The sequence below is a fragment of the Rattus norvegicus genome, chromosome 2 (genome assembly GCF_036323735.1).
Source record: "Rattus norvegicus strain BN/NHsdMcwi chromosome 2, GRCr8, whole genome shotgun sequence".
Lineage (NCBI taxonomy): Eukaryota > Metazoa > Chordata > Mammalia > Rodentia > Muridae > Rattus > Rattus norvegicus.
The window spans coordinates 83,188,071-83,213,842 of NC_086020.1; the positions used below are offsets into that span (position 1 = coordinate 83,188,071).

General features: G+C 39.1%; 1 protein-coding gene across 3 annotated transcripts in view; it reads left to right on the forward strand.

Moving 5' to 3' along the window:
* Ctnnd2 (catenin delta 2) overlaps positions 1-25,772 on the forward strand; it is an 847,941-nt gene that overhangs the window by 308,602 nt on the left and 513,567 nt on the right. For 2 of the 3 annotated variants that reach the window (NM_001271502.2, NM_001415019.1), the window contains exon 3: positions 1,556-1,668. The exons of the other annotated variant lie outside the window; for it this stretch is intronic. In NM_001271502.2, coding sequence (NP_001258431.2) covers positions 1,556-1,668 — 113 coding nt within the window. The remainder of the gene's footprint in view (positions 1-1,555; positions 1,669-25,772) is intronic. 3 annotated transcript variants of the gene reach the window in all.

Sequence of the window (25,772 nt, forward strand, 5' to 3'; positions counted from 1 at the left end):
ATGCTGGAAATTCTTAGTATCTCTTCATAGGGCTGGTTTCAAATGGAAATCTGCCACTATCTCATTTACCTTGTCCCCCATTCCCCCTGACCGTTGACTATCTCCTCTCACTCACAACCATGATGTTGCTTCCATCACTCCTGACCTTTGACCATCTCTCTTTGCTCTTGACTATGGACTAACTGTGGTCACTCCTGCTCAGTGACTTTCCGTTATTCTTGGCCATGATCCTGTTTCCCACGACCCTGAGTGTCGAGTGGTTTTCCTCACATTTGACACCTAACTGGTTCCTATCCCTTGTGCCCGCTGACTGTCTTCTGTCAGTCCTAATGGCTGCTTAGTTCCCATCTCTCCTGACTTGTTCCTGACCGTTAGACTGGTGTGAAGAAAGCACAGGGTGAAAGCAGCTGCAAGCCGGCTGTATGTCCTAGATGTGTGTAACTTGATTTCGACAGGTAGAATAGATTGCTGTACTGTGTCACCATAATAATTTAAACACAAACCATAAACTTCTGGCTGGCTGGGAAGAACCCTGTGTAGTCTTGAAGTTCATTGTTTTAAACAGGTGTTCAAGACTATGATTTGGCTTCGTGTAGCATGGGCAGATTTGAGACTGGAAATGAGAATCTGAATATTGATGTGAGGAGAAACTTTGAAAGAAATAGTTAGAGAGGAGGCTAGGTTACAGGCCTGAGATTCACCAAAGAGGGGTCTTCATGTTCACTTTTGCCTGAAATAGTCGTGCCTTTCAGAACATGTAGAGGGAAGGACTGGGCTTGAGCTACATGTTTCCTCAGTTTTACCACTCTGATAAGAAGAGGGCTCGATCATTTGCAAAGTGTCTTGTAAGCTGATCCTCCAAATAATATCAACATTTAAACAAACTCCACTTTTGAGGGCAATATATTTTTAAATAACACTAAAGGAGCCATCACAACCTTCGGTATAAGAACCTCTTCCACAGATATCTGAAGATGGCTAATAAGATAGTGGACTGTTTGTGAAAGACAAACCCACTAACCTTAGAGAGGTTTTAGTTCTCTAAAAATCTACTACTTCCCTGTTTTCAGGTTGCAATATCATCTTTCATTTTTACTCTCAAAATATAACTGTGCACATAATTTAATTTTTGAAATTGTTAAATATAAAATTTTAAATGATAACTGTTAGTGGTTTGCTCAAGTACCAGACTTCTTATAGTTTTACTTGTCAAACAACAGGATTAAAAATGATAGCTAAGTAGAAAATTACTTTAGCTGGATATCTCACCTTAATTCTCGCTTCAGCTTATGAAATGAGTATTTTAGCCCATTGTAAAGATAATGAAACAGATAATAAATAACGTATTTCAGTGACCTGGGACCATTGTCCTGGCACCAGTGCCCCAAACGTCTGTCAAATACTCAAGCCCCCACCTAATTCTCCAGCAGCACCCTGTTTCTGAAAGTTGACACCTTGAAAAATCCCACTCTCCCCGTCCATCCTCCTGTCACCTTGGTTCTGAACTTGTGTCTCATAGATGCTACCATTCATCCTTTTGGTGTGTCTCTTTCAGGAATTACAGTTTGAAAGGCTGACCCGAGAGCTGGAGGCTGAACGCCAGATCGTGGCCAGCCAGCTGGAGAGATGCAAGCTTGGCTCCGAGACAGGAAGCATGAGCAGCATCAGGTACAGGCTCTGGGCTCCCAGCGCTTTCTCGACTTTGCGTTGCCATTGGCAGTAGTCACGTCCTCTTCCTTTCAAAGCTAGCCAGGACATTCAGTCAGAAGTGGGAAAGAAATCGTAAGGGTCCTGAATTAAGATTTAAGTTGTTGGGGTTGGGGATTTAGCTCAGTGGTAAAGCGCTTGCCTAGGAAGCGCAAGGCCCTGGGTTCGGTCCCCAGCTCCGGAAAAAAAAAAAAGATTTAAGTTGTTCAGAAGGTATCCAGAGTAGCCTGATTTGTACTTGAAAATCTTCTTAACAAAATTAATACTTATACCAAATGCAAAATGTGTATAATTTTAACACAAAGAGAGGCTTTGGTGCAATGAAATTGTTGGGAATCAGAAGATGCCAAATCACAGGGTTTTCTTTTCCCTCCAAATGATACAGAACTGTAGGTTACTGAGATGAATGTTTTGATAGCACCCAAATTGTTTGCTAATGCATAGTGCTGTTAAAAATTACTCCTCCAGAAGCAACTGCATATGGAAGAATGTTTAGTAATTTATGGCTGAAAGTGGTCAATTAGTTAGTGTGAGACAGATCTTTTAAAACATCTTATAGCTGCTTGATTACTAATATTTATTCCTTATAAATATATTTATAATAAAATCATTTATAACAAAATAAATTGTCCTCAGTGAAATCATGTATAAGGCCTAACTTTCCGTTCTGAAACATGGAGTATTTCTCTGCCATCTGTTTGACGTTGTATTTTGGGTGTTTTTCATCTGTAGGAAGATTTCTTGGCTAAGGAAATAGTATCATTATGGGTAAATGGATTCCACCATCTCGCTGAGTGGATGCAAGAGCAGTTTGTTTGTTAACCATTAGCAGACTGAGGCAGGGAGGCTGTACAGAGGCTTTCTCTCTTCACAGCATGAATGATGCCCCTTGTGGACTTACCCCGATGTAACGCTGCTTCACAGTCCACTTGTGAGAGCCCACACTGTGATCTGTCATGGCTGGGAATGTGACAGAGATTCTGTTCTTAGGCTTTACAGACACTTCACTCTGAAGGCTACCTTATGAGTTTTGTTGGCCCTTAGTTCCCTGCTCCAAGGTGAGAATAAAAATACATGGTGACACTAGGCTTCCGATACTGTTCTCTTCTTGAATTGTAATGAATCTTCTTTGTAGAAATATTTGCACCCTGTGTTTGTGAACTTGGTTAACAGTGTGGGTGGATGTTGTTTTCTATTCGCAAAGCCTTTTTGAAGGGGTGTAGCTTAGTTACAGCTTTTTTTTCCTGCGGTCAGACATCATGACCAAGGCAACTAAGAGAAGAAAGAACTCATCTGAGATCTGCAGTTTCAAAGGGTTAATTTGAGTCTGCCTCAAGTCATGGAAGGAAAGAAGGAGGTGGGATTATGAGGCTACATGTGACCACAGACCAGGGTAGACAGAGATAAAAGTGGGCACCCTGCCGGTCTTCTTTTCTTCTTCATATTTAATCTCACTAGTACATGAGACTGTGACACCCACTTTCAGGTGGGTCTTCGGTCTTCAATAAAACATTGAAAAAAAAACTCTTGTGTTTCACTAGGTACCACTAAGTCCAGTCTGTTTGACAGGGAATTAAACACCATGCTTTGGTGTTTGTAGCTGCTCACCAGTGTTTCTGTAGACTCTGAAACTCACCACAGAAATGTCTAAGAGTCTGAACACACCTTACTAGGAGCAAGGAAAGGGCTAGTGTGCTACATTTACTTTGCTGTTGCAAGATTCATTCAAAATGAATCAATGGCAAAGAGAAAAATCAGCATGTATCCATCTCATCAAGAGTTCTGGGTATCTGTAGAACTGTGGACTAAAGTGTACCACCCTCCAAGACGCTCATAAGTCTGTGATGTAGTAGGTCTATAAGCACTCACTAAATTGACATCTGTTTTGCTTTGAATTCTGTTATTTTATTCTCAGCCTATTTACCTGTCCATTCACATTCTCCATCCTGAGTAACATTGCCCAGCGCCTTTTCTAAGGAATAATCAATTTCAAAATGTATAAAACATCACTCTTCCAACAACGGTGTATACATTTCTTTAAGCAAGAAAATGTGTTTGTTGAGTTGATGTCACAAGTCACTTTTATAGAAACTCTTTCTAAGCTCTTTTAGATTATATGCTTTACTTTTATGAGAAAATACAAAGACTGTAGAAATATTATGAAGTTCTTTTTCTGAACTGACTCATTTTTAAGAAAAGAATTTTTTACATTTGCTTTTAATATAAAATTTGGAGCAGAAGCGTCCATCACAAACAATCCTAATTTCATGCTTTTCAATGAATATGTCTCTCTATTTGATCTCTTTTCTAATTCCCTGCCCTTATATACATTATATTCAATTTCAATCCTAAAATTACTCATTTAAGATTTCCTATTACCATTTTTTCTTAAATCTATATAAGGTACGAGGAACATTCTAGAATGCTAGCACATCAATTTTCTGCATAAGTTTCCAATCAATTCTTACTTGTCCAGAAACTATGAGGGCATAATTAATGAATGGGACAGCACATGTTCATGTAGTCCTTCTTTTCCCCATGGTCAGCTCTTTGGTCCTCTCTCATCTGGGCTAGAGTCTTAGGTTACTACACAGAATCATCTAGAATCATTCGTGTGTGTGTGTGTGTGTGTGTGTGTGTGTGTGTGTGTGTGTGTGTGTATCCACAAAGATAAATTAGCTTAAAGCTGCTGCATCCTTCTATTATATGAACTTGAGTGGGTTTCTCAACCATTCAACGTAGGTGTCTGTTGATCCTCCATTGCCTCCACTGGTCCATAGGTAATTCTTCCAAGTCAGACTTTTAGTGTACACATAGGTAGTGCCCGGGAGTAGTAACCAAATGTGGAGATAGTATAGGGACACATAGCCATTCTGTTGCATCTCTGCTGGGCTGTTGTTATTGTTTTGCCCATATTGTAAATCTTACCGCATATAAACATTTCCATGCTACAAAGTACAGGATATATCTTATGTCATTTTTCCTTAGGTTGCATATTTGTACATAATGTCATTATACACAACATATGTCATTTAAGTCCACAGTGTGTTCCATATATGGCTACAATGTCATAGGACTATAAAACCTTGTGATGCGATCATTTCAGTTGGTATAAATACATACCGTGTTTATACAATAATAAAACTTACCTCCCTAAGCACTTCTTAGAGTGTACATGCTTGTGGGTAAGTAACACAGTAAAGAACACATAATTCTCAACTGTTCACAAATCTAGTTAGATTTTGTGAAAAATACTTGCTAAGATAATTACCTGAAGGTTCAATGTAATTGGATGTAAGAGCAGACGTATGTAAGTTTTAGGCTTATGAGTATTCTGATGTGAAGAGGATGGTAATGGCTTTAAAATTGTAATAATAGCAATAGTTTTTAAATTATTAAAGATAATATATACTGAGCAATTTCCATAGGTTGGGCATAACACTGTACAGATCACATTAACTACACAATCTACTCTGTTTACCCTATGAGATAAATTTTCATTTTTCACTTTGGAGATAAAGACATGGAAAACATTTTTTCAGATGTAAAAGATGTATACTAATTTTTGAGCCCGGGTATCTTTTCCCCAAACCCATGTGTTAAAATGCTATTACAAAGTATCGGCCTATGTCTTGAGTCATGAAGAACCTTCTCTATCTGTTCTGTCCTTTTAACTTTGGGTACACAAATACTCTTTAACTGACTTTCTGCATTTTTTATCCATCTGCTAAAATGATGATTATCTTGAGACTATTCATCTGAATATGTTTCTGAGGCTTATCCTCCCACAAGTGAGATAAGATATTATTAGTATAATTATTATATATGAGGCTCTGGTTCATTCACAGACTGCCCATGGCCGTTTAATAAATTTACTAAAATTTGTGTTAATAAAACTGGATACGCTATTTAGCCCATTGATTTAAAATTGACAGTAGCCAATTACCCTAGATCCCTAGAACAAACGAAACTCAAGACGGATGATCAAAATGTGAATGCTTCACTCCTTCTTTAAATGAGGAAAAAGAATTGGCAGGGAAGGGAGAGGCAAAGATTAAAACAGAGACTGAAGGAACACCCATTCAGAGCCTGCCCCACATGTGGCCCATACATATACAGCCACCCAATTAGACAAGATGGATGAAGCAAAGAAGTGCAGACCGACAGGAGCTGGATGTAGATCGCTCCTGAGAGACACAGCCAGAATACAGCAAATATAGAGGCGAATGCCAGCAGCAAACCACTGAACTGAGAATAGGTTCCCTATTGAAGGAATCAGAGAAAGAACTGGAAGAGCTTGAAGGGGCTCGAGACCCCAAAAGTACAACAATGCCAAGCAACCAGAGCTTCCAGGGACTAAGCCACTACCTAAAGACTATACATGGACTGACCCTGGACTCTGACCCCATAGGTAGCAATGAATATCCTAGTAAGAGCACCAGTGGAAGGGGAAGCCCTGGGTCCTGCTAAGACTGAACCCCCAGTGAACTAGTCTATGGGGGGAGGGCGGCAATGGGGGGAGGGTTGGGAGGGGAACACCCATAAGGAAGGGGAGGGGGGAGGGGGATGTTTGCCCGGAAACCAGGAAAGGGAATAACACTCGAAATGTATATAAGAAATACTCAAGTTAATAAAAAAAAAAAAAAGAAAAGAAAAAAAAAAGAAAAAAAATTGACAGTAGCCATCTCTTTGAGGAAGAGATGTAGTTCATTTAAAAGTTTGAAAGCCTAACATTTATGGTTACTTGGGAGCTTCACGTAATGATGTGTCTAAACCTTTCTACCATTTTGAAGCCAAGCTTCTTTCAAAAATGTCATTTCAAAGAACTAGTATGTATTTTACATCTAAAAATAATCAATTCACAAAATTTTATTCACAGATATTTTATCATAAAACAGATGGTGGAGGAGAACTATAATGAATTTTGGAATATAACATTTTGATTGGGAGGAAAATGAAATCTGTAAACTTTTAATTAGCCTAGAAGGTATTTTGCATGTTTCTATTTTGGAACTCCCCCCCCCCCCCCGAAATGTGAAAGGATGAGTTTTTAGTTATTTAAATTATATTTGCATTTCACCATTGTTGGGCTGGGGATGTGACTGAGTGGTAGTTGAACTTGCATAGCCTGCATGAGACCCTGAATTCAATCCCCAGCACCCAATACAAAGAAAAGTGAGCACAGGTTTATTGTGTTTCTAGGTATTGGGTAGCTTTGCCTGGGAACATGTTTTTGATGTCTTTGAAATCTGTTTTCTAACTGTAAAACTGTGATAATGCTTTCCTATCTTTACAAAGATAAAAGGAGGATATAAGTCAGGAGCATCATAGGATGTCGCTTGTCCATCATGCATGTTTTTCTTTCTCAGCAAATGCACAGAGAACCTTTTTATTGTCTCTTACCTAATTACTGAGCAACACAGATTATACAAACCAACCTTCCTTTTGCTCTGGACAAAATATGTGTCAGTGAATACAGTGTTTGTGTTCCCAATCTAGAGCAAACACTCAGAAAAATGACAAGGTACAATGGATGAAAACTCACACAAGGAACCTTACAAAGAACCATTTTCTCCATGGATTTTATTGGGGGGGGGGTTGTTTGGTTTTGTTACACTGATGTTAGCCTTGAGCTTCATTACATCTTTTGTTTGTCTCCATTTGGGTGTTGTTTCTTGTTGTTGTTGTTGTTGTTGTTGTTGTTGTTGTTGTTGTTCTTCTTCTTCTTCTTCTTCTTCTTCTTCTTCTTCTTCTTCTTCTTCTTCTTCTCCTCCTCGTTCTCCTTCCCCTCCCCCTCCCCCACCCCTCCCCTCCCCCTCCTCCTCCTCTTCCTCTTCCTCCTCCTCCTCCTTTTCTTCTTTCTTTACTTTCAATTGTGTTGTCATTCACATGAGATCTCTCCAGTTGTTTTATTTTTCCTGTTTTGGTTTTTGTGGATTTTTGGTTTTCTTTTTTGTCATTCCTTTTGTTTGTTTGTTTGTTTGTTTGTTTGTTTCAAGCTGTAAATGTTCCTATGAACTGCCTTCACTGGGTCCCAGAGATTTCATAATATTGTGTTTTCATTTGGTCCTAAAAAGGTTTTTGTTTGTTTGGTTTTTAATTTCCTCTGTGATTTCTGTCTTGACCCAATTTTCAGTCAGTGGTGAGTTACTTAGGTTCCATGAGTTTGTGTATTTTCTACCATTTCTGTTGATGAAAGTGGAGAATTGAAGTCACCCACTCTTACTGGGTGAGGTTCAATATTAGCTGTAGTATTATTTATTTTAGGAACTTGGGACCACTTGTATGTTTTGTGCATAAATGTAATATTTTCTTTAATGAGCATGCAATGTCTTTCCATGTATTTTCTAATGAGTTTTTTTTAAGGCTGTTTTGTCAGATAGTAAAATAGCTACTTCTGTTTGCTTCTTGGCTCCTTTTGCTTGGGATACCTTCTTCCATTCTTCTACCATAAGGTAATGCTTCTCTGTGATGGTGATGTACATTTCTTGGAGGCAGCAAAAAGATGGTTCCTGTTTTCTAATCCAATCTGCTAGTCTGTGTCTTCTTATTGGGGAATGTAGACCATTAATAGCTAGAGTTATTAATGAGCAATCTTTACCAATCCCTGTCGCTTTATTGTTGTGATGTTGTTATTGGCGTTATTTGCTTGTTTTAGACTTTTTCAGGGTAAATATTCGGTGAGCTTTATTCCTCATGTCCTCTTGGGTGTAGTTAACGTTCTCATTGGCCTCAAGTTTTCCTTCTAATGTTCTCTTTAGAGCTGGATTGGTATGACAAAGAAGCAAGATACTTACTTGTATTTGGGATCGGTGGGTATTTCCTTAACTGTACATCAGAAAACAGTTGGTCCTGGGTTTGTTCCAGCTTTCTCTCTTAGGTTCTTCATTTTCTTCGCACTGTTTGTACAGTCAGGACCTGAATAGTTTTCTTCATTTTTTGCATATATGAGTCTGTGCACATGTGCTTGCATAGGAACATGTCTACATATAGATTCCGAAGTGTCATGTTGGGTGTCTTCTTCAAGTGGTTTCCACCTTATTTTTGAGAAACCAAATCTGACTGAATCTGGAGTTCATATATTAGGCTAGAGAGACTGGTTAAACAAACTTTGGGGATGTGACAATGCCCCTCTTTCTAGAGATCGGCCTTATAAGTTAAGCAAAAGAAATTAGTGTCTCCAGAGGTTTCAATGTTAGGTAGAGAGTTCCTGGAAACTCCATTTAGTGAATTGATACAGAAAAGGAATGGAAAGTGAGTTTTTATTTAAGGTATTTTAAAAACATTTGATGCGCTAGACCAGTACTATATACACTTAACTTGTACTGGAAGCTTTATCATTTCAAACAAAGACTTCTTGATTTGTTTTACTATGTTGTCTGTGAATGTATTCTAATTCTCTTTTATCTAGGAGAAACTATCAGAATTTTAAATGTGAGAGATTGCTGTGTTAGCAGCAGGCAGTGAAGATGTTGCCTAATTTGTTGACAGTGCAGCAGGATTTATAAGGCCCAGGATTCTCAAACATCTGCTTGTTTAGTGCCTTAAGAACTGAAGAGGTTTAAAAACTGCCACACATTGTTTCTTTGTCTTATGGACTTACTTGAGAATGTAGCTCTCAGCAAGAGTTTATTGAAAAGATCTGTCCAAGGAATTGACTGCCGACTTTTCTAAAAATTTAGCAATTAACCTTCTTTCTCTAACGTGTGAATGATGGTGTCCACCTGTTAAGAACTCATTGTCATTTTAACTCGCCTCATTTAAGGTAAATCATTAAATTGTATCTTTAGGGACTCACATATTGCCTGTTAAATCATGAATTTCTAACGAATGCTTGGCTTTCCTTTAAGAAGTTCTTGTAGGGTGAAGGTGAAGACAGTGGAGGTGGAACCTGTGAGTTCTAGATTTGAATGTCAGCTTTCCATATTACCAGCTTCATATAGATCCTCCCTTTCCATGTCCCATAACTACTTGATGTTGGGAGAATGCTTACCTTTTAGGTTTGTTACAAGGGTTCCTTGGAGAAACATAGAACATTATAATCTTTAAGTTTTACTTAATTGATCCAAATGTAATATGACAGTGTTTGTGTCACATTCATAAAAAGGAAAGAAATGCCCCAATTCTCTCTCTCTCTCTCTCTCTCTCTCTCTCTCTCTCTCTCTCTCTCTCACACACACACACACACACACACACACACACACACACACACACACACACACACAGAGAGAGAGAGAGAGAGATACACACAGAGAAAAAGCCTTTTGTTGCTTTTCTTTTTTTTAGCTAATATGAGATTGTGACTATAGCAAACTAAAGACAAAGTATTCTAACCATTGTCATTTCTGGACAGGAACACTAAGGTAAATTTATAGAAGTGATAGTTGTATGGTGCTATGGCCAGGCCACATTGACATATCACCCTGTTTTGGATGCTATCTTTAGTGTGGAATTTGTAGGTACTCCTGCATTGATTGTTGTTCACTCCTAGTGAATTCTTAGGTCACTGTTTAAGTATTGGTAAAGTATATTTAATTTCCCGCCACCCAGTACCAAAAGAGATTTGTACCAAAAGATTAGTGTAGGAACAGATAAAGTTCATTTTATCACTTAAACCTTGGAATTGTTAGTGTTCTTTGAATGCCATGAATTTTTGAGGGGTTATGGAACCTAAAGGCATTGTATGAAACTTGTGTCCCCTGGTACCCACCCCCCCACCAAAAGGAAAAAAAGAACTCTGCCTATTGCCGCATGGGTTGTGATGGCCTCTAGTAAGAAGAGGAAGGATGTAGAAAATCTATTATCCATCCATCAAACAATACAAGTCTTGAGCATACGATGTGCCCCACACCATAAGGTACTGAAAAACAGCTTCATATAAGAAGGGAAATTTGCCTTCTCTTGTCAAGCTGCAGTCTTAAGGACCCAGACCAGTAGGCTGTTGTTTAGTGACAGGTTCCCTAAAGGAAAGAGCAGGGCATCAGAAGATAATGAAAACAGGAAAACTGGAGGCAGGAGGTCTTGCACAGGAAAACTGGAGGCAGGAGGTCTTGTATATTATGCCAGCCAAGTTCATTAAGAATCACAGCATCTTGTATATGGTTTGCAAGAGGGAAATAGGACAGAACCTGTAGAAAGTTATTATGTAACGGGATGAAGTCAGCAGCCAGCTAATCAAGCCATGTTGTACCAGGTGAACAGGAGATCCTCACGTGTATCAGAGACCATGTGTCCAACAGGCTTGGGGTTCTTTGCAGGAGAATATCCAAGATTCCAGAAAGTGAGATGTTAACTCTTCTTGGCCCTGGTCCTAACCCCAGACCTAATTCTGCCAACTTTGCCTCTGGGTAAGGATATTGGTGCCTCTGAGAAAGGTTTGATTGGCCTGGCCCTCAGTGCTTACTCCTGTCTTAAGGACCACACTTCATTCAGCACAATGTCCTACCTGGGTAACAATGGTTCTCTCAAATGTTCACGATACAATGTAAGCTTTGTGTTTTTGCAGACTACTCTTTCCCAAAGGAGCACACAAAGAGATGATCAGAACTGCAAAGGAAGGAAATGAAATTGGCTGCTTTCATTCAGGGCGGGGCTACTGAAATGTATATACTTTAATCTTAACCTTGACCATCTCAAGTGTTTATTAGACTGGCTGATGAACTAGCACTCCAGAGGGAAGGAGTTAATCATGCCCTTGTTTTGTATGTAGCACTTGGAGTCAGAACAGAGGAATCCTAAACTAATGAGGACACCAAGCCCCAAAGAATATTTGAATGGTTTTAAAGAAACAATAAATACTGAAGAACAAGGGAATCTTAAGGGAAAAGTAAGGAACTGTTGGTGGGAATGTCAGGGGACTAGATTTCCAGATTTTCATAGAATAGTTAACTGGCTTCATTCGAGGGAGAATCCTTTCATTTTAAGTCAAAAAAGTACAAAGCAAGTGAAGCTCCGAGATGCTAATTAGATCCAGTGATATTTCCAAGGAGAGTAATTCTCATAGAGTAGACTAAATTATATACTGTTTTTGAAAATATTATCATTTACTACAGGGCTTTAATCTAATGTAAAAAGAATGTATTTAAAATTAGGATATATAAATATGATTTTCAGAAACCATAATTCAAGATAGTAGCATGTACAATTTGAATATATAATATTTATAAGTTCATGATTTTTAACGAAATGTCTCTGGCAAATAGCTATTAATAACTCCTTTTGTCTCTCCGTTGTCTCCCTCAGGAGGTCAGACTAATGCATTTCTGAGTTTCCCGTTTTATCATTTCCATAAGTTCTTAATATTTTTCCACACAGACTCATTTAATACATAGAATGTTTAGTTTTCTTGTTTTTGAATTTCACATTTATGTCATACATTGTTTGCAAAGTGCTTTTTAAGACAGCTAGTTTCTGCTTTTGGGGATCACTTGCATTGGAGTGGGGGGCACTTTGTAGTGCGGCGTGTATTTTCTTAGAAGATACTTTCCATGCCATGGTGTGACTATGTTCCATGGAGTCTATCATGGATACAGAATTTTCTCTGAATATACCACGTTTAACTTGTAAACAAGTGGCTGGGAGCATAGCTGAATGGCGTTCATGGTGTAGGCAAGCTTTGCTTCTCGTGGGTATGGGATGAAGAGCAGCAACCAGGGTGTAAGGCTAAGAGATTTTCCAATTCGCCCCACGTACTCTCAGCAAATGGTTTCCGAATTATTATTTGTTCTTCTAAATCTGGTGCATTCGAAGCTTTCATTATTCTAATTTCTGCTGTAATAGAAGACTAAATGCATTTATTAGCTATTGATGTTTACAATGCTCCTAAATGCTATTCATGCATTTTGCATATTTTTGTATTGACTTTTTTTTTCATTTTAACTTAGATATTTTCATTCATAATATATTCAGTTCTGCTGGTCGGACACACCACAGTTCTGTTCTCCAAAGTCTTCCCCTTCCTTCACCTGCTTCTCTCACCTTTTAAGAGACAGATTGTTGGCTTTTATTGCTTGGTTAGTTTTTGTTTGGTTGGTTTTGTCCTTGTTAGGATGCTACGTCTTTCCTTCTTGGTTCTAGGTTTGTGTTTCCTAGGAACTTCCAAGCCCCCAACACTTAATATTTAATTTTAAATTAAACTAACTTAATATATATATATGGTTATAACTTGACACAAGCTAGAATTATCAGAGAGGAAGGAGATTCAGTTGAAGAAATTCCTCCATGAGATCCAGCATAAGGCATTTTCACAATCAGTGATCAATGGGGGAGGACCCAGCCCATTGTGGGTGGTGCCGTCCCTGGACTGGTGGTCTTGGGTTCTGTAAGTAAGCGGCTGGACAACCCTTATCAAACAAGCCTTAAGCAGCACTCCAGTGTGGCTTCTGCACCAGCTTCTGCCTCCAGATTCATCCCCTGTCTGAGTTCCTGTCCTGACTTCCTGCAGTAGTAATGGAAGAGTAAGCCAAATAAACCCATTTCTCCCCAACTTGCTTTATGCTCAGGGTGTTTCATCGTAGCAATAGAAACCATAACTAAGACACCCAGTCAGTGTATTTATTTTTGGGGAAAGGGGTGTCTTAAGAAACTTGTTTTTGAATCTTTAAATAATTTAAGAGATTAAAACAGTGATCTATGTGTGTTACCCCATTCACAGACAAAGAATGAGTTTTTACGTTGCAATCTGTTGATTGTTTTAAATTCAGCCTATCAAGATAGATTCAACTTTTCTTTCCTGTTTTCCTTTTCCTTTTTCCATGCAAACAGCTAATTGTCTCAACAGCCGCTCTTCAGTAGACTTCCATGTGTGCTCCATAAACTTCAGTGGTGCCTCTGTAATGAATCACATTTTTCACAGCTGTGTGCTCTACTGCGGGAAATCGATGCTTTGTGCTACAAGTCATCCGATTCATGAACACGATACCCGTTTATCTCGTTCTTTTAGCATGTCTCTTGGTGGAATTTACACACTTATCCTTGAAAGTTTCCTTCCCTCATTAAGGTGTTTCACGTGTGTGTCACACACACTAGCCTGTTCCCTGTAAACATTTCAAGCGGTTATCAGGTTCATGTCCCTTAGAATGTTTTCCTGTAAACATTTCAAGCGGTTATCAGGTTCATGTCCCTTAGAATGTTTTCATGGTAATTAACAGAGTTCTGAATTTCAATTATTGTATTCCCAGGAAGATCTAGGTTTGTTCTGCCAAGCACAAAAGCTTACATTTTATTCTCATGCCTGTGAACTAAACTGTCAGTCTGTCCGGGGGAGCATAGTAAAGGATATAAACTCAGTACAAAACCCAGAGAATCAACCGCCTACCTGACTCTCCCTTTTGTTTATGCTTAGGTGTTAAGGGATATGTGTCAACTGAATTTCCACTGTACAAGGATAGCCCCTCTCCTCTTAGTGACAGCACCAACACAGATAATGCAGTCATTGTTTTCTCTTGCTTCCTTTATTAGATTTTTTTATTTGCCTTTCTAATGTTATCCCCCTGCTTCTATGAAGGTGTTCCACCACTCACTTACCCACTCCTTCCCTCCTCCCTGTCCTGGCATCCCCCTATACTGGGGCATCAAGCCTTCACAGGACCAGAGGCCTCTCCTCCCATTGATGCCTGACAAGGCCATCCTCTTCTACATATGCAGCTTGAGCCATAGGTCCATCCCAGTGTACTCTTGGGATGATGGTTTAGTCCCTGGGAGCTCTGGGGGGGGGGGTCTTGTTGGTTGATATTGTTGTTCTTCCTATGGGGTTGCAAACCCCTTCAGCTCTTCCAGTCCTTTCTCTAACTCCTCCATTGGGGACCCGATTCTTAGTTCAATGGTTGGCTGTGAGCACCAACCTCTGAATTTGTCAGGCCCTGGCAGAGCCTCTCAGGAGACAGCTATATCAGGCTCCTGACAGCATGCACTTCTTGGCATCTGCAATATTGTTGGGTTTGGTGGCTGTAGCTTATAAGTTGGGCACAGTAAGGCTGACACGGTGAAATAGTGACATGGGGACAGTGTAAAGCACACAATATGGTAAAAATTATTAAAATGGGTTTCTCATTCTCTCTCAAAATATCTTCTTGGATTATGTCCCCTTCTCATGAAGATGCGGTATGATGCAGTGACTGTGTGGAAGGGGTATACATTAAAGGATGTGTGCATTGTGGCCTGTTAGTCAGCTGCTACTGGCCTTCTGTTGCGATCCAGACATTCACTGGGCATAAATAACATTGTATGACCTCGTGTTCCTGGACCTGTGGAGCGACAACTTCAGGTGGGGAAGGATTCTGGACACACTGTGATTTTAAAAAGCATTTATGTAAATAAGTATACACCAGCTGTTCTGTTTGTCATTTATCTTTAGTGAATGGGTCACAGGCAACAAAGTATCACCACACATGGCAACAAAACTCTCCCAAACCATCTTGTTGCAAGCATGAAGTTTATGAGCAAAATCAGTCCTGTTTTTATTCTCTGGTTGGGAATAATTTCTTTTCCCTACCCTACACTTTGGGTATGTCTTGGACTTTCTCCCTTTAAAGAATATGTTCTCTTAACCAGGAACTATGCTGGTATAACCTTTCTGATGACACTTCCGTATTAAAGTGCTACAACCTGAAGGGAGGGCAGGCATAGTCAGTGTCAGGAAGTCACCCATCTTGGATGCCTGCGAATGACCTTCAAATGTGAGTCTGAAAAGAGTGCCATGCTTTAGCCATCACATAGCTAAACATCTAATAAGCAGTGCATGGTTCCACTTGATTAAGCACTTGGTGATTAAATACTCATTTGTTCTCAAATTAATTAATATAGAGAATATATAAAGAATTTTTTTAAATGTAGATGCAAGAAACTAAATAGTCCAGTCAGTTAATAGATCAAAGAAATAGATCATTTTCAAAAGACAAAGTACAAATAGTTGATAAACCTGGAAAAAAAATCACCTTACTAACCACCAGAAAAACATAAATCGAAGGTCCATTAAGATTTTATCTCACCTCCGTTAAGATAGCTATCAGTAAGAGAACAAATAACAATAACGACTACCAAGGATATAAGCAGCACAGGAATTCTCTGTGCACTTCTGGTAGGAATGTATGTAATTGCCCTGGCCACTGTGGAAATCAGTGGAAGTTCCTTAGGGGAACAAAAGAATAAAAATATCATAGAACTACCATAGGACATGTTTAATAATCTTAAACACTAAGCAGTATATATTCAAAGGGATCTAAGTCTAGATACAACAGAGATCTGTTTACTAAAGCACTGTTCATATTATCTAAGCCAGGAAATCCATCAGCATATTAATGGACAAAACATGTGTACACACACACACACACACACACACACACACACACACACACCCCACTATACAATGAGTTGCATTCAAGAATAAAACTATGCCAATTCCAGTAACTGACTACAATTGGAGATCATTGTATTACATATGTCAGAAACAGAAAAATGTATCATGTTTTCTCTTAGTTTTCTATTCTCCCATTTATATGAAACAAATTTGTGAATATACAACAAGAAAGTGAGGTCAGGGGATGCTTAATTGAGGGACTGTGATGGAGAGGCGGCCTGGACTTTCAGCTGACAGGTAATGTCAAATTAAAAACATATTCAACTGTCTTTCTTGAGGTTCTTGAGCACTACCCTTGAAAAGCACAAATTTAAGTTGACTGCATTTTGTGCCTTCTCAAATAGATTTTTAAATTAACTCATCATTTCTAAAGCTTGCCCTTACAAAGTGAGAACACTCATTATATATTTTAAACAGCAATACCCTATGTGTCCTTTATTATAGTTAGTGACAGAACATTTGGTGTTAGTTCATATCATTGACCAACAGTAATGGCTATAGATACCTTAGCATTTATTTCAAAACTTATCAAAGATACTGCCCATGACACTCCTCTGGAGTCTTGGCCATAAAATTCATGGAAATCTAGTTTAAAAGATGGTGGAGCTTAGACCATTGAAGCCATTCTTTATTTTGAAGCTGTTCACGACTTTGCTTTCCTACCATGAAAATTGATTTGTCCCAACAAGAAGTTTCCTGCAGTATACAGGGGTCTGGGTTACAACCTCACTCAATTCATTCCCAAGACAGGAGCTGCACTGTCTTAATTGCACAAACTTCATAACTCATGCTTTTGGCTGACTGAGCCATTGGACTGACTTGTTTTATGTCAACTTGACACATTTGCAAAGACAGCACCTCGACTGAGAAATTGTTAGTTTACCTGTGGGCAAGCTTGTGGTATATATTCTTGATTGATGATGGATATGGGAGGTCCCAGCTCTCTGAGTGTTACCAACCCTGGCTGGTGGTCCTAAAGGAGCCTGAGCAAACCACAGGGAACCAGCCAGTAGCAGCCTTCTTCTGTTGAGTCTGCATCAGCTCTTGTCTCCAGGTTTCTACCAGAAGCTCCTTTTTCGATTTACCTCGGTAAAGCATTTGGCTAGGGAATTGTAAATTAAAATAAAAAACAAACAAAAAAATCTCTTCTACCCAAGTCGATTAAGGTCAGTGGTGTTTTATGACAGCAATAGGAAACCTAAAAGAGAAAGCCACTTAAGAGGTACTTTGTCTTTTAGTATATGTTAATTATGCAGATAAGGGGTTTTACTATAGCACCTTCACATACATAGAGGAATTTACATTGATTTTATTCACTCCTGCCATTGCTCTTTCATTCCCTCTCCTCTTTCCCAGTTCCCTTCTACAGAGCTGATTGTCATTGTCTATCCAAGCCATGCTCTCCTCTCCATAGTCTACAAAGGAGAGAAAAACGTGACACTTGTCTTTGTGAAACTAACTCCGTTTATTTCATCCAATCTATCGTTCCACCCATCTTCCTGAAAACGATTCCATTCATTACAGCTCAACAAGACTCCATTGTGTGCATGTACAGTCCCACCTTTCCCTCACCCATTGATAGTTAACTAGACTAAGTCTGTCATTTAGCTGTTCTGTATGTCTTCATAAACATGATGGTGCAAAGTGTAGCAACCCAGCTTTGGTATTTCAGGGTAAATTGCGTGTTACAGTTCATGCAATGAAAACTTTTCTGAACCACCATTCTGGTTTCCATGTGAGTAGACTAATTTCCAAGCGCCACCAGTATAATTGTCTCTCCCCTCCCCCATCCTCACCAGCCTTTAGTGTTGTTTGTATTTCTGATGATTACCATGCCAACACCAAATCACAAGGTGGCTTTGATCTTGATTATTAATGGCTGGTTGGGAGGATGTAGGTCTTTAAGGGAACAAAAGGTTTTTGTTGTAGTGGTTTTAATTTTAATTATATGGCGCCAAAAAGCATTAGATACCATTGTGATTTGTGTTCATGTCAAGGCCAAAGACATAAACAGGCTTACATATATCTTGTTTTGCATAGGATGTGGTGAACAAAGAAACAGAAAAGTCCTTCAGTCACAATAATGAGATAGTAATGCAGTTTATGAGAAATAGAGCAGTCAGCTGAGTGTAGGTGTTGACACAATCCCTTGTGGGCATAGAATAAAAGAAAAAGAAAATGTCATTTATCTTGATTTGCTTAATTGAAAAGCAACTACAAATATGTAGAGACGGTAACAGGAAAAGCATAGCTTTACAATTAATGGGCATAACCCCATGGGAAATTGCTTTAATTCCTTAAATTATGTAAAAACCTGAAAACAAGTTTGTAAAAGCCATAAAACAAAAGGAATGCTGACTGGAGCAAGGCTCCAGTATATGTACTTCAATGATGTGAGAGAGAATATATGATGTTGCTGGTATCCTGCAGTTTGACTTACTGTAATAGCAACTTTACTTGGCTCAACTTAAGTGGGCAGTTAGGATAGTCGAAATAGCATGTACTGTGGAGGTGTTGCTCTAACAAACAACATCTCTTACAATACAGCTGTGAATCCCACTGCCCGTTGGCACTGTCCATGGCTTATGGAGTGTACAAGTGTCACACCAAGATAACCCCTAGAGTTCAATGATTTGCTCGTTTAGACCATGGGCCTGCATTGAGAGTCCCTCAAAAGCACCTATCTTGGGGGATTCAATTATCCTTCAGCCACGGACGAGTGATGGGTGGAAGAGATGATTGGAAGCTGGATCCTGGATGAGGTCAACACAGATTTTGGAATGTGAGCTTGGCATCTTCAGGAATTCTAGGGAAAGACTGATGGGTCTGAACCCCTATAGCAGACCAGGGACAGGGCATTAAGGGAAAGATAGATAAACATTAATTGCTAGGATACGGTAACAACTCAGATGTACTTCTTCGTAACTCAAAGAATACAGTGCATATCTATGTTATAGTTCATGAATAGCATTTCTAGCACTTGCCAAAAAATACCGGGAAAGGGAATAACACTCGAAATGTATATAAGAAATACTCAAGTTAATAAAAAAAAAAAAACAGCATCCTGTGAATTTTCAGGGCACTCTACAAAACAGGATGCATTGACCTAAGTGTTCCCAACCAGTCTGATTAGGTGAAAACTCTTCACACACAATAACTAACAAGACAACAAGAATGTATTGCTTACGTTTCTCCTCATTAAGCATCTGTACCTCAAGCTGGATGTCCCTGAGTAATGATGGGATTTATAAAACGAATGGAACAGCCCAACTGCTGTGTTGCTGGCCTCCTACACATTCGAAAGGCTTATGGAAATGCCGAAAGCAACACCAATTAATCTTGGAATAGGGTGAGAAGAAAATGTCGTGATAAATATTGTTTTACCTGTTCACTGTACCCTTCATTACTTTGGTATGCTAAGAATAATATTAAGGATGATGCCTGTTGGTCAAGGGGAAACTGATGCGGTTAGTAAAAGTGCTGAATCGTGTTTCATTAGAGGAGCCTTCTCATTGACAGGAAGTTAATGAGAGGTAGCAGAATGTGCACGCTTTGTAGAGAACCTCCAGTACGATGGGCATTATTATCCCTTCGTTCTGTTATATTGAAATCCTCACTTTTAAACTATCCTAATGAAACTTATAAGTCTTTTTCAAGTTTATGGAAATTGAAACTGCTGTCATCTAGCTATCACTAGGGAAGGAAGTGCCTTATGGGCGTGTGACCATCTTCTCCCCAGAATAAAACAGTACAAGAATGGATAATCTGCTCCAAAATGACACCCCAGTCGGTGTTTCTTTGCATAGAGTCCATCAAATGGTAGGGTAGTCCCTGGAAATGCTTCAGATTGTTCAGGACCATTGTTAGGTAATGCAGGCAATCTTCTGCTGGTGTTTAGTGAACTCAAAAATGGGACTTAGAATTCCAAATTCTCTGTCATTTTCTAGAAGCTTGTAATGGAAAAAAATAACATGTAAAATCGTGACAAATGGGTATTGTTAATAGTTGTTTCTTCCTTTTCTTTTTTATAGGAAACACTTTAAAATTTCTATTTCTTGAAACGAATACCATATTTTAATTGTGCCTGCTGATTACTTGGTCCTCAGGATGCCCTAGTTCCTAAGCCTGTCTTATGCCACTTCCCCACAGAAGTCTGTCTTTTTTTGCCATTTCATTTCTGTGTGTAAAAACATAAATAAAATATTTGAGGTAACTGTTTATTCTCTGTCATTTGGATGCCAATGCCTACTACAATGTCATAGGAGGTTTGAGAGTGAATGGATTTGTAAAGCTGTGAGTTGTATAGTGCATATAGATTTCCTTCAGATCCGTGAGTTCAAACAAATTTTAATTTTAAATTTCTGCTTTTAATTTTTCGAGGTTACAGGCAAACTTTAGTTTCATATGTATTAGCCATGCAATAGTATAGTGAAATGAATGGAATAAGAACACACATAACTAGGAAAAGATTATTTTGATCCACAGTCTGGAGGCTCTAGTCAAAGATCGGATAACCCTATTGCTTTGAGCCCATGACAAGGCTAGTATGATTTGGTGAGAATATGGCAGAGTGAATCTCTGGCATCATAACCCCAGAAGAAAAGGAGGAACATAGGAGGAACCAGACTTCCATAGTCCTCCAGTGCATGCCTCGGTGACTTAAGGGTACTGCTTTAGCTTGAACTTCCTACATATTCCCAAGTATGTCTTATCAGGGTCCAGGCCTTTCCCAGCAATGAGACTTTTGGGGACACTAGAAATATTTAAACCGAACCATTATGATAATTGTAGATTGAAGCTCTGAACACTTCAGTTAATAATAATTATTACTCAGTGACCACTTGGAGCCAGTTTTTATAACAGATATTTGGATGACCAAATTATTTTACTTTTGATTGACAGATAAGCATTGTATTATATAGTAGGATGCAGTGTGAAATTTGGATGGGATTTTAATGTGAATGAAAAGAATTCATCTCACATGTTTATTTTTTCCTGTGATGAAACTATTTAAAATCTACTCATTTATCACTTGAAATGTACAACGTTTTATTCCTTATTAATATGGCCTATTCTATATGATAAACCATTACAATTTATTTCTGTTCTTAAATTCAAATGATCATACATTATATCAGAATAATTTCAATGTTATACTTCAATATATGGTGAATGGTGAATTTAGCAAAAGAAGAATCGTGTTGCATGGAGGGTTTGAAAAACTCTGGAAGCAGCACTGACAGAGTCTCAGCATCTGTACCTCATGCCTTGTGGATACTAAGTGACCATTCCCCTACTGCATGAATTCATTAGTAAATGAGACAAACTTGGAAAGCACTAGAAGCTCATAGCTATGGAAAGTCAGTGCTATATGCTCCCTCTGTTTTACTGATTTGCAAACTTGATAACATAAGGATATAGAAACAGATAGACAGAAATAGAGAAATAGGGAGAGAGATATAGATGATATAGATTACATATGTGTATATATGTGTGTGTATGTTTATGCATCTATATTATCTTTATGTGAACATATTTATACAGAAATATATATTCCTATTGAGCAATTTACATTGAAATCATATTTAGTCGAAGATTCTGAGATAGGCTCTGATTTTACCTTTTTTGATTTTTTAGGTAAGTAGAAGATTGGGTGTTTAGCAAAGTTTCTAAATCATATGGCAGGTCTTAGATTTAGGCCTGGTTCTTTAGGTCCACACATCAAGCTTATAACACCAGCAGCAACTGGTTTTGCAACACATATGTATTAATTGTGTTTTTCCCAAATGCCTTGCTCTATGTTGTGAGCTGTATTTTTCTGAGCAAACATGAAAAACACCGTGTTCCTTGCCATGTTATATAGAGAGATGCTTTTAGTTTTTCTTCAGTTTTTAAATACACAAGGAAAAACGTTTTTCAAGATTACACTTGTGACAAAAATGTTCATTTATAACAAAGAGGGAAAGAAACCAAAGAAAATTCTTATTTAAAGTCACAGTATGTATATAGAAAAAAAGAAAGGAAAAGCAATATATGTATCACTAGCAATCGTGAGAGAAAGGTCTGGATTGTTTGGGTATGTTCTGAAGCACATTTCACATCCCATGGCAAGCTAAGAATTTTTACAGAAGTTGTACAAGGTGTGCATTTGGTTGGGAAAGTGAATTAATCATTATAAGTTCCTGAGTGAATGCTTCGTAAGAAGTGGGATCGCTTTCCCTTCGGTGTCTCATCCTCTAACATTCACTCTAGAAGAAGAAATCTGAGCAAAGAATGGTTGTCACAAAAGCCTTTGAGGGAATGTGTTTCTCAGATAGTGCACCTCACAGGTAGGACCCGATACTTCATTTCATACTCATGATAACCTCACAAAGAGAAAGCGGTATAACTCCCATTTTCCCAGTTTTTCCTAGATATCATTAGACCCCAGGGGAGAAGAGGAACCCCTGCTGTCTACCTGTACCAGTCATGTTATTGTTGGGTTTCACTCTAAGAAGATGGGGCTTTAGTATCTACAAAAGTGAGGAGACGTCTCTGCTCCCAGACCCGGTGAGAGAGAGACCCAACCGCCTGGTCAGGTGGGCACTCCTGAGGCTGCAGAGCGGAAGAGACCACCAACACTGCTCACCCCTGCCCACATCCCTGGCCCAAGAGGAAACTGTATAAGGCCTCTGGGCTCCCGTGGGGGAGGGCCCAGGAGCGGCAGGACCCCTGCCAGAGACACCGCCGGACCCTGAAGGAAACAGACCGGATAAACAGTTCTCTACACCCAAATCCTGTGGGAGGGAGAGCTAAACCTTCAGAGAGGCAGACAAGCCTGGGAAACCAGAAGAGACTGCTCCCTGCACACACATCTCGGACGCCAGAGGAAAAAGCCAAAGACCATCTGGAACCCTGGTGCACTGAAGCTCCCGGAAGGGGCGGCACAGGTCTTCCTGGTTGCTGCCGCTGCAGAGAGCCCCTGGGCAGCACGCCACGAGCAAACCTGAGCCTCGGGACCACAGGTAAGACCAAATTTTCTGCTGCAAGAAAGCTGCCTGGTGAACTCAAGACACAGGCCCACAGGAACAGCTGAAGACCTGTAGAGAGGAAAAACTACACGCCCGAAAGCAGAACACTCTGTCCCCATAACTGACTGAAAGAGAGGAAAACAGGTCTACAGCACTCCTGACACACAGGCTTATAGGACAGTCTAGCCACTGTCAGAAATAGCAGAACAAAGTAACACTAGAGATAATCTGATGGCGAGAGGCAAGCGCAGGAACCCAAGCAACAGAAACCAAGAATACATGCCATCATCGGAGCCCAATTCTCCCACCAAAACAAACATGGAATATCCAAACACACCAGAAAAGCAAGATCTAGTTTCAAAATCATATTTGATCATGATGCTGGAGGACTTCAAGAAAGACATGAACACACTTAGGGAAGCACAGGAAAACATTAATAAACAAGTAAAAGCCTACAGAGAGGAATCGCAAAAATCCCTGAAAGAATTCCAGGAAAACACAATCAAACAGTTGAAGGAATTAAAAATGGAAATAGAAGCAATCAAGAAAGAACACATGGAAACAACCCTGGATATAGAAAACCAAAAGAAGAGACAAGGAGCTGTAGATACAAGCTTCACCAACAGAATACAAGAGATGGAAGAGAGAATCTCAGGAGCAGAAGATTCCATAGAAATCATTGACTCAACTGTCAAAGATAATGTAAAGCGGAAAAAGCTACTGGTCCAAAACATACAGGAAATCCAGGACTCAATGAGAAGATCAAACCTAAGGATAATAGGTATAGAAGAGAGTGAAGACTCCCAGCTCAAAGGACCAGTAAATATCTTCAACAAAATCATAGAAGAAAACTTCCCTAACCTAAAAAAAGAGATACCCATAGACATACAAGAAGCCTACAGAACTCCAAATAGATTGGACCAGAAAAGAAACACCTCCCGTCACATAATTGTCAAAACACCAAACGCACAAAATAAAGAAAGAATATTAAAAGCAGTAAGGGAAAAAGGTCAAGTAACATATAAAGGGAGACCTATCAGAATCACACCAGACTTCTCGCCAGAAACTATGAAGGCCAGAAGATCCTGGACTGATGTTATACAGACCCTAAGAGAACACAAATGCCAGCCCAGGTTACTGTATCCTGCAAAACTCTCAATTAACATTGATGGAGAAACCAAGATATTCCATGACAAAACCAAATTTACACAATATCTTTCTACAAATCCAGCACTACAAAGGATAATAAATGGTAAAGCCCAACATAAGGAGGCAAGCTATACCCTAGAAGAAGCAAGAAACTAATCGTCTTGGCAACAAAACAAAGAGAATGAAAGCACACAAACATAACCTCACATCCAAATATGAATATAACGGGAAGCAATAATCACTATTCCTTAATATCTCTCAATATCAATGGCCTCAACTCCCCAATAAAAAGACATAGATTAACAAACTGGATACGCAACGAGGACCCTGCATTCTGCTGCCTACAGGAAACACACCTCAGAGACAAAGACAGACACTACCTCAGAGTGAAAGGCTGGAAAACAACTTTCCAAGCAAATGGTCAGAAGAAGCAAGCTGGAGTAGCCATTCTAATATCAAATAAAATCAATTTCCAACTAAAAGTCATCAAAAAAGATAAGGAAGGACACTTCATATTCATCAAAGGAAAAATCAACCAAGATGAACTCTCAATCCTAAATATCTATGCCCCAAATACAAGGGCACCTACATACATAAAAGAAACCTTACTAAAGCTCAAAACATACATTGCACCTCACACAATAATAGTGGGAGATTTCAACACCCCACTCTCATCAATGGACAGATCATGGAAACAGAAATTAAACAGTGATGTAGACAGACTAAGAGAAGTCATGAGCCAAATGGACTTAACGGATATTTATAGAACATTCTATCCTAAAGCAAAAGGATATACCTTCTTCTCAGCTCCTCATGGTACTTTCTCCGAAATTGACCATATAATTGGTCAAAAAACGGGCCTCAACAGGTACAGAAAGATAGAAATAATCCCATGCGTGCTATCGGACCACCACGGCCTAAAACTGGGCTTCAATAACAATAAGGGAAGAATGCCCACATATACGTGGAAATTGAACAATGCTCTACTCAATGATAACCTGGTCAAGGAAGAAATAAAGAAAGAAATTAAAAACTTTTTAGAATTTAATGAAAATGAAGGTACAACATACCCAAACTTATGGGACACAATGAAAGCTGTGCTAAGAGGAAAACTCATAGCGCTGAGTGCCTGCAGAAAGAAACAGGAAAGAGCATATGTCAGCAGCTTGACAGCACACCTAAAAGCTCTAGAACAAAAAGAAGCAAATACACCCAGGAGGAGTAGAAGGCAGGAAATAATCAAACTCAGAGCTGAAATCAACCAAGTAGAAACAAAAAGGACCATAGAAAGAATCAACAGAACCAAAAGTTGGTTCTTTGAGAAAATCAACAAGATAGATAAACCCTTAGCCAGACTAACGAGAGGACACAGAGAGTGTGTCCAAATTAACAAAATCAGAAATGAAAAGGGAGACATAACTACAGATTCGGAAGAAATTCAAAAAATCATCAGATCTTACTATAAAAACCTATATTCAACAAAATTTGAAAATCTTCAGGAAATGGACAATTTCCTAGACAGATACCAGGTATCGAAGTTAAATCAGGAA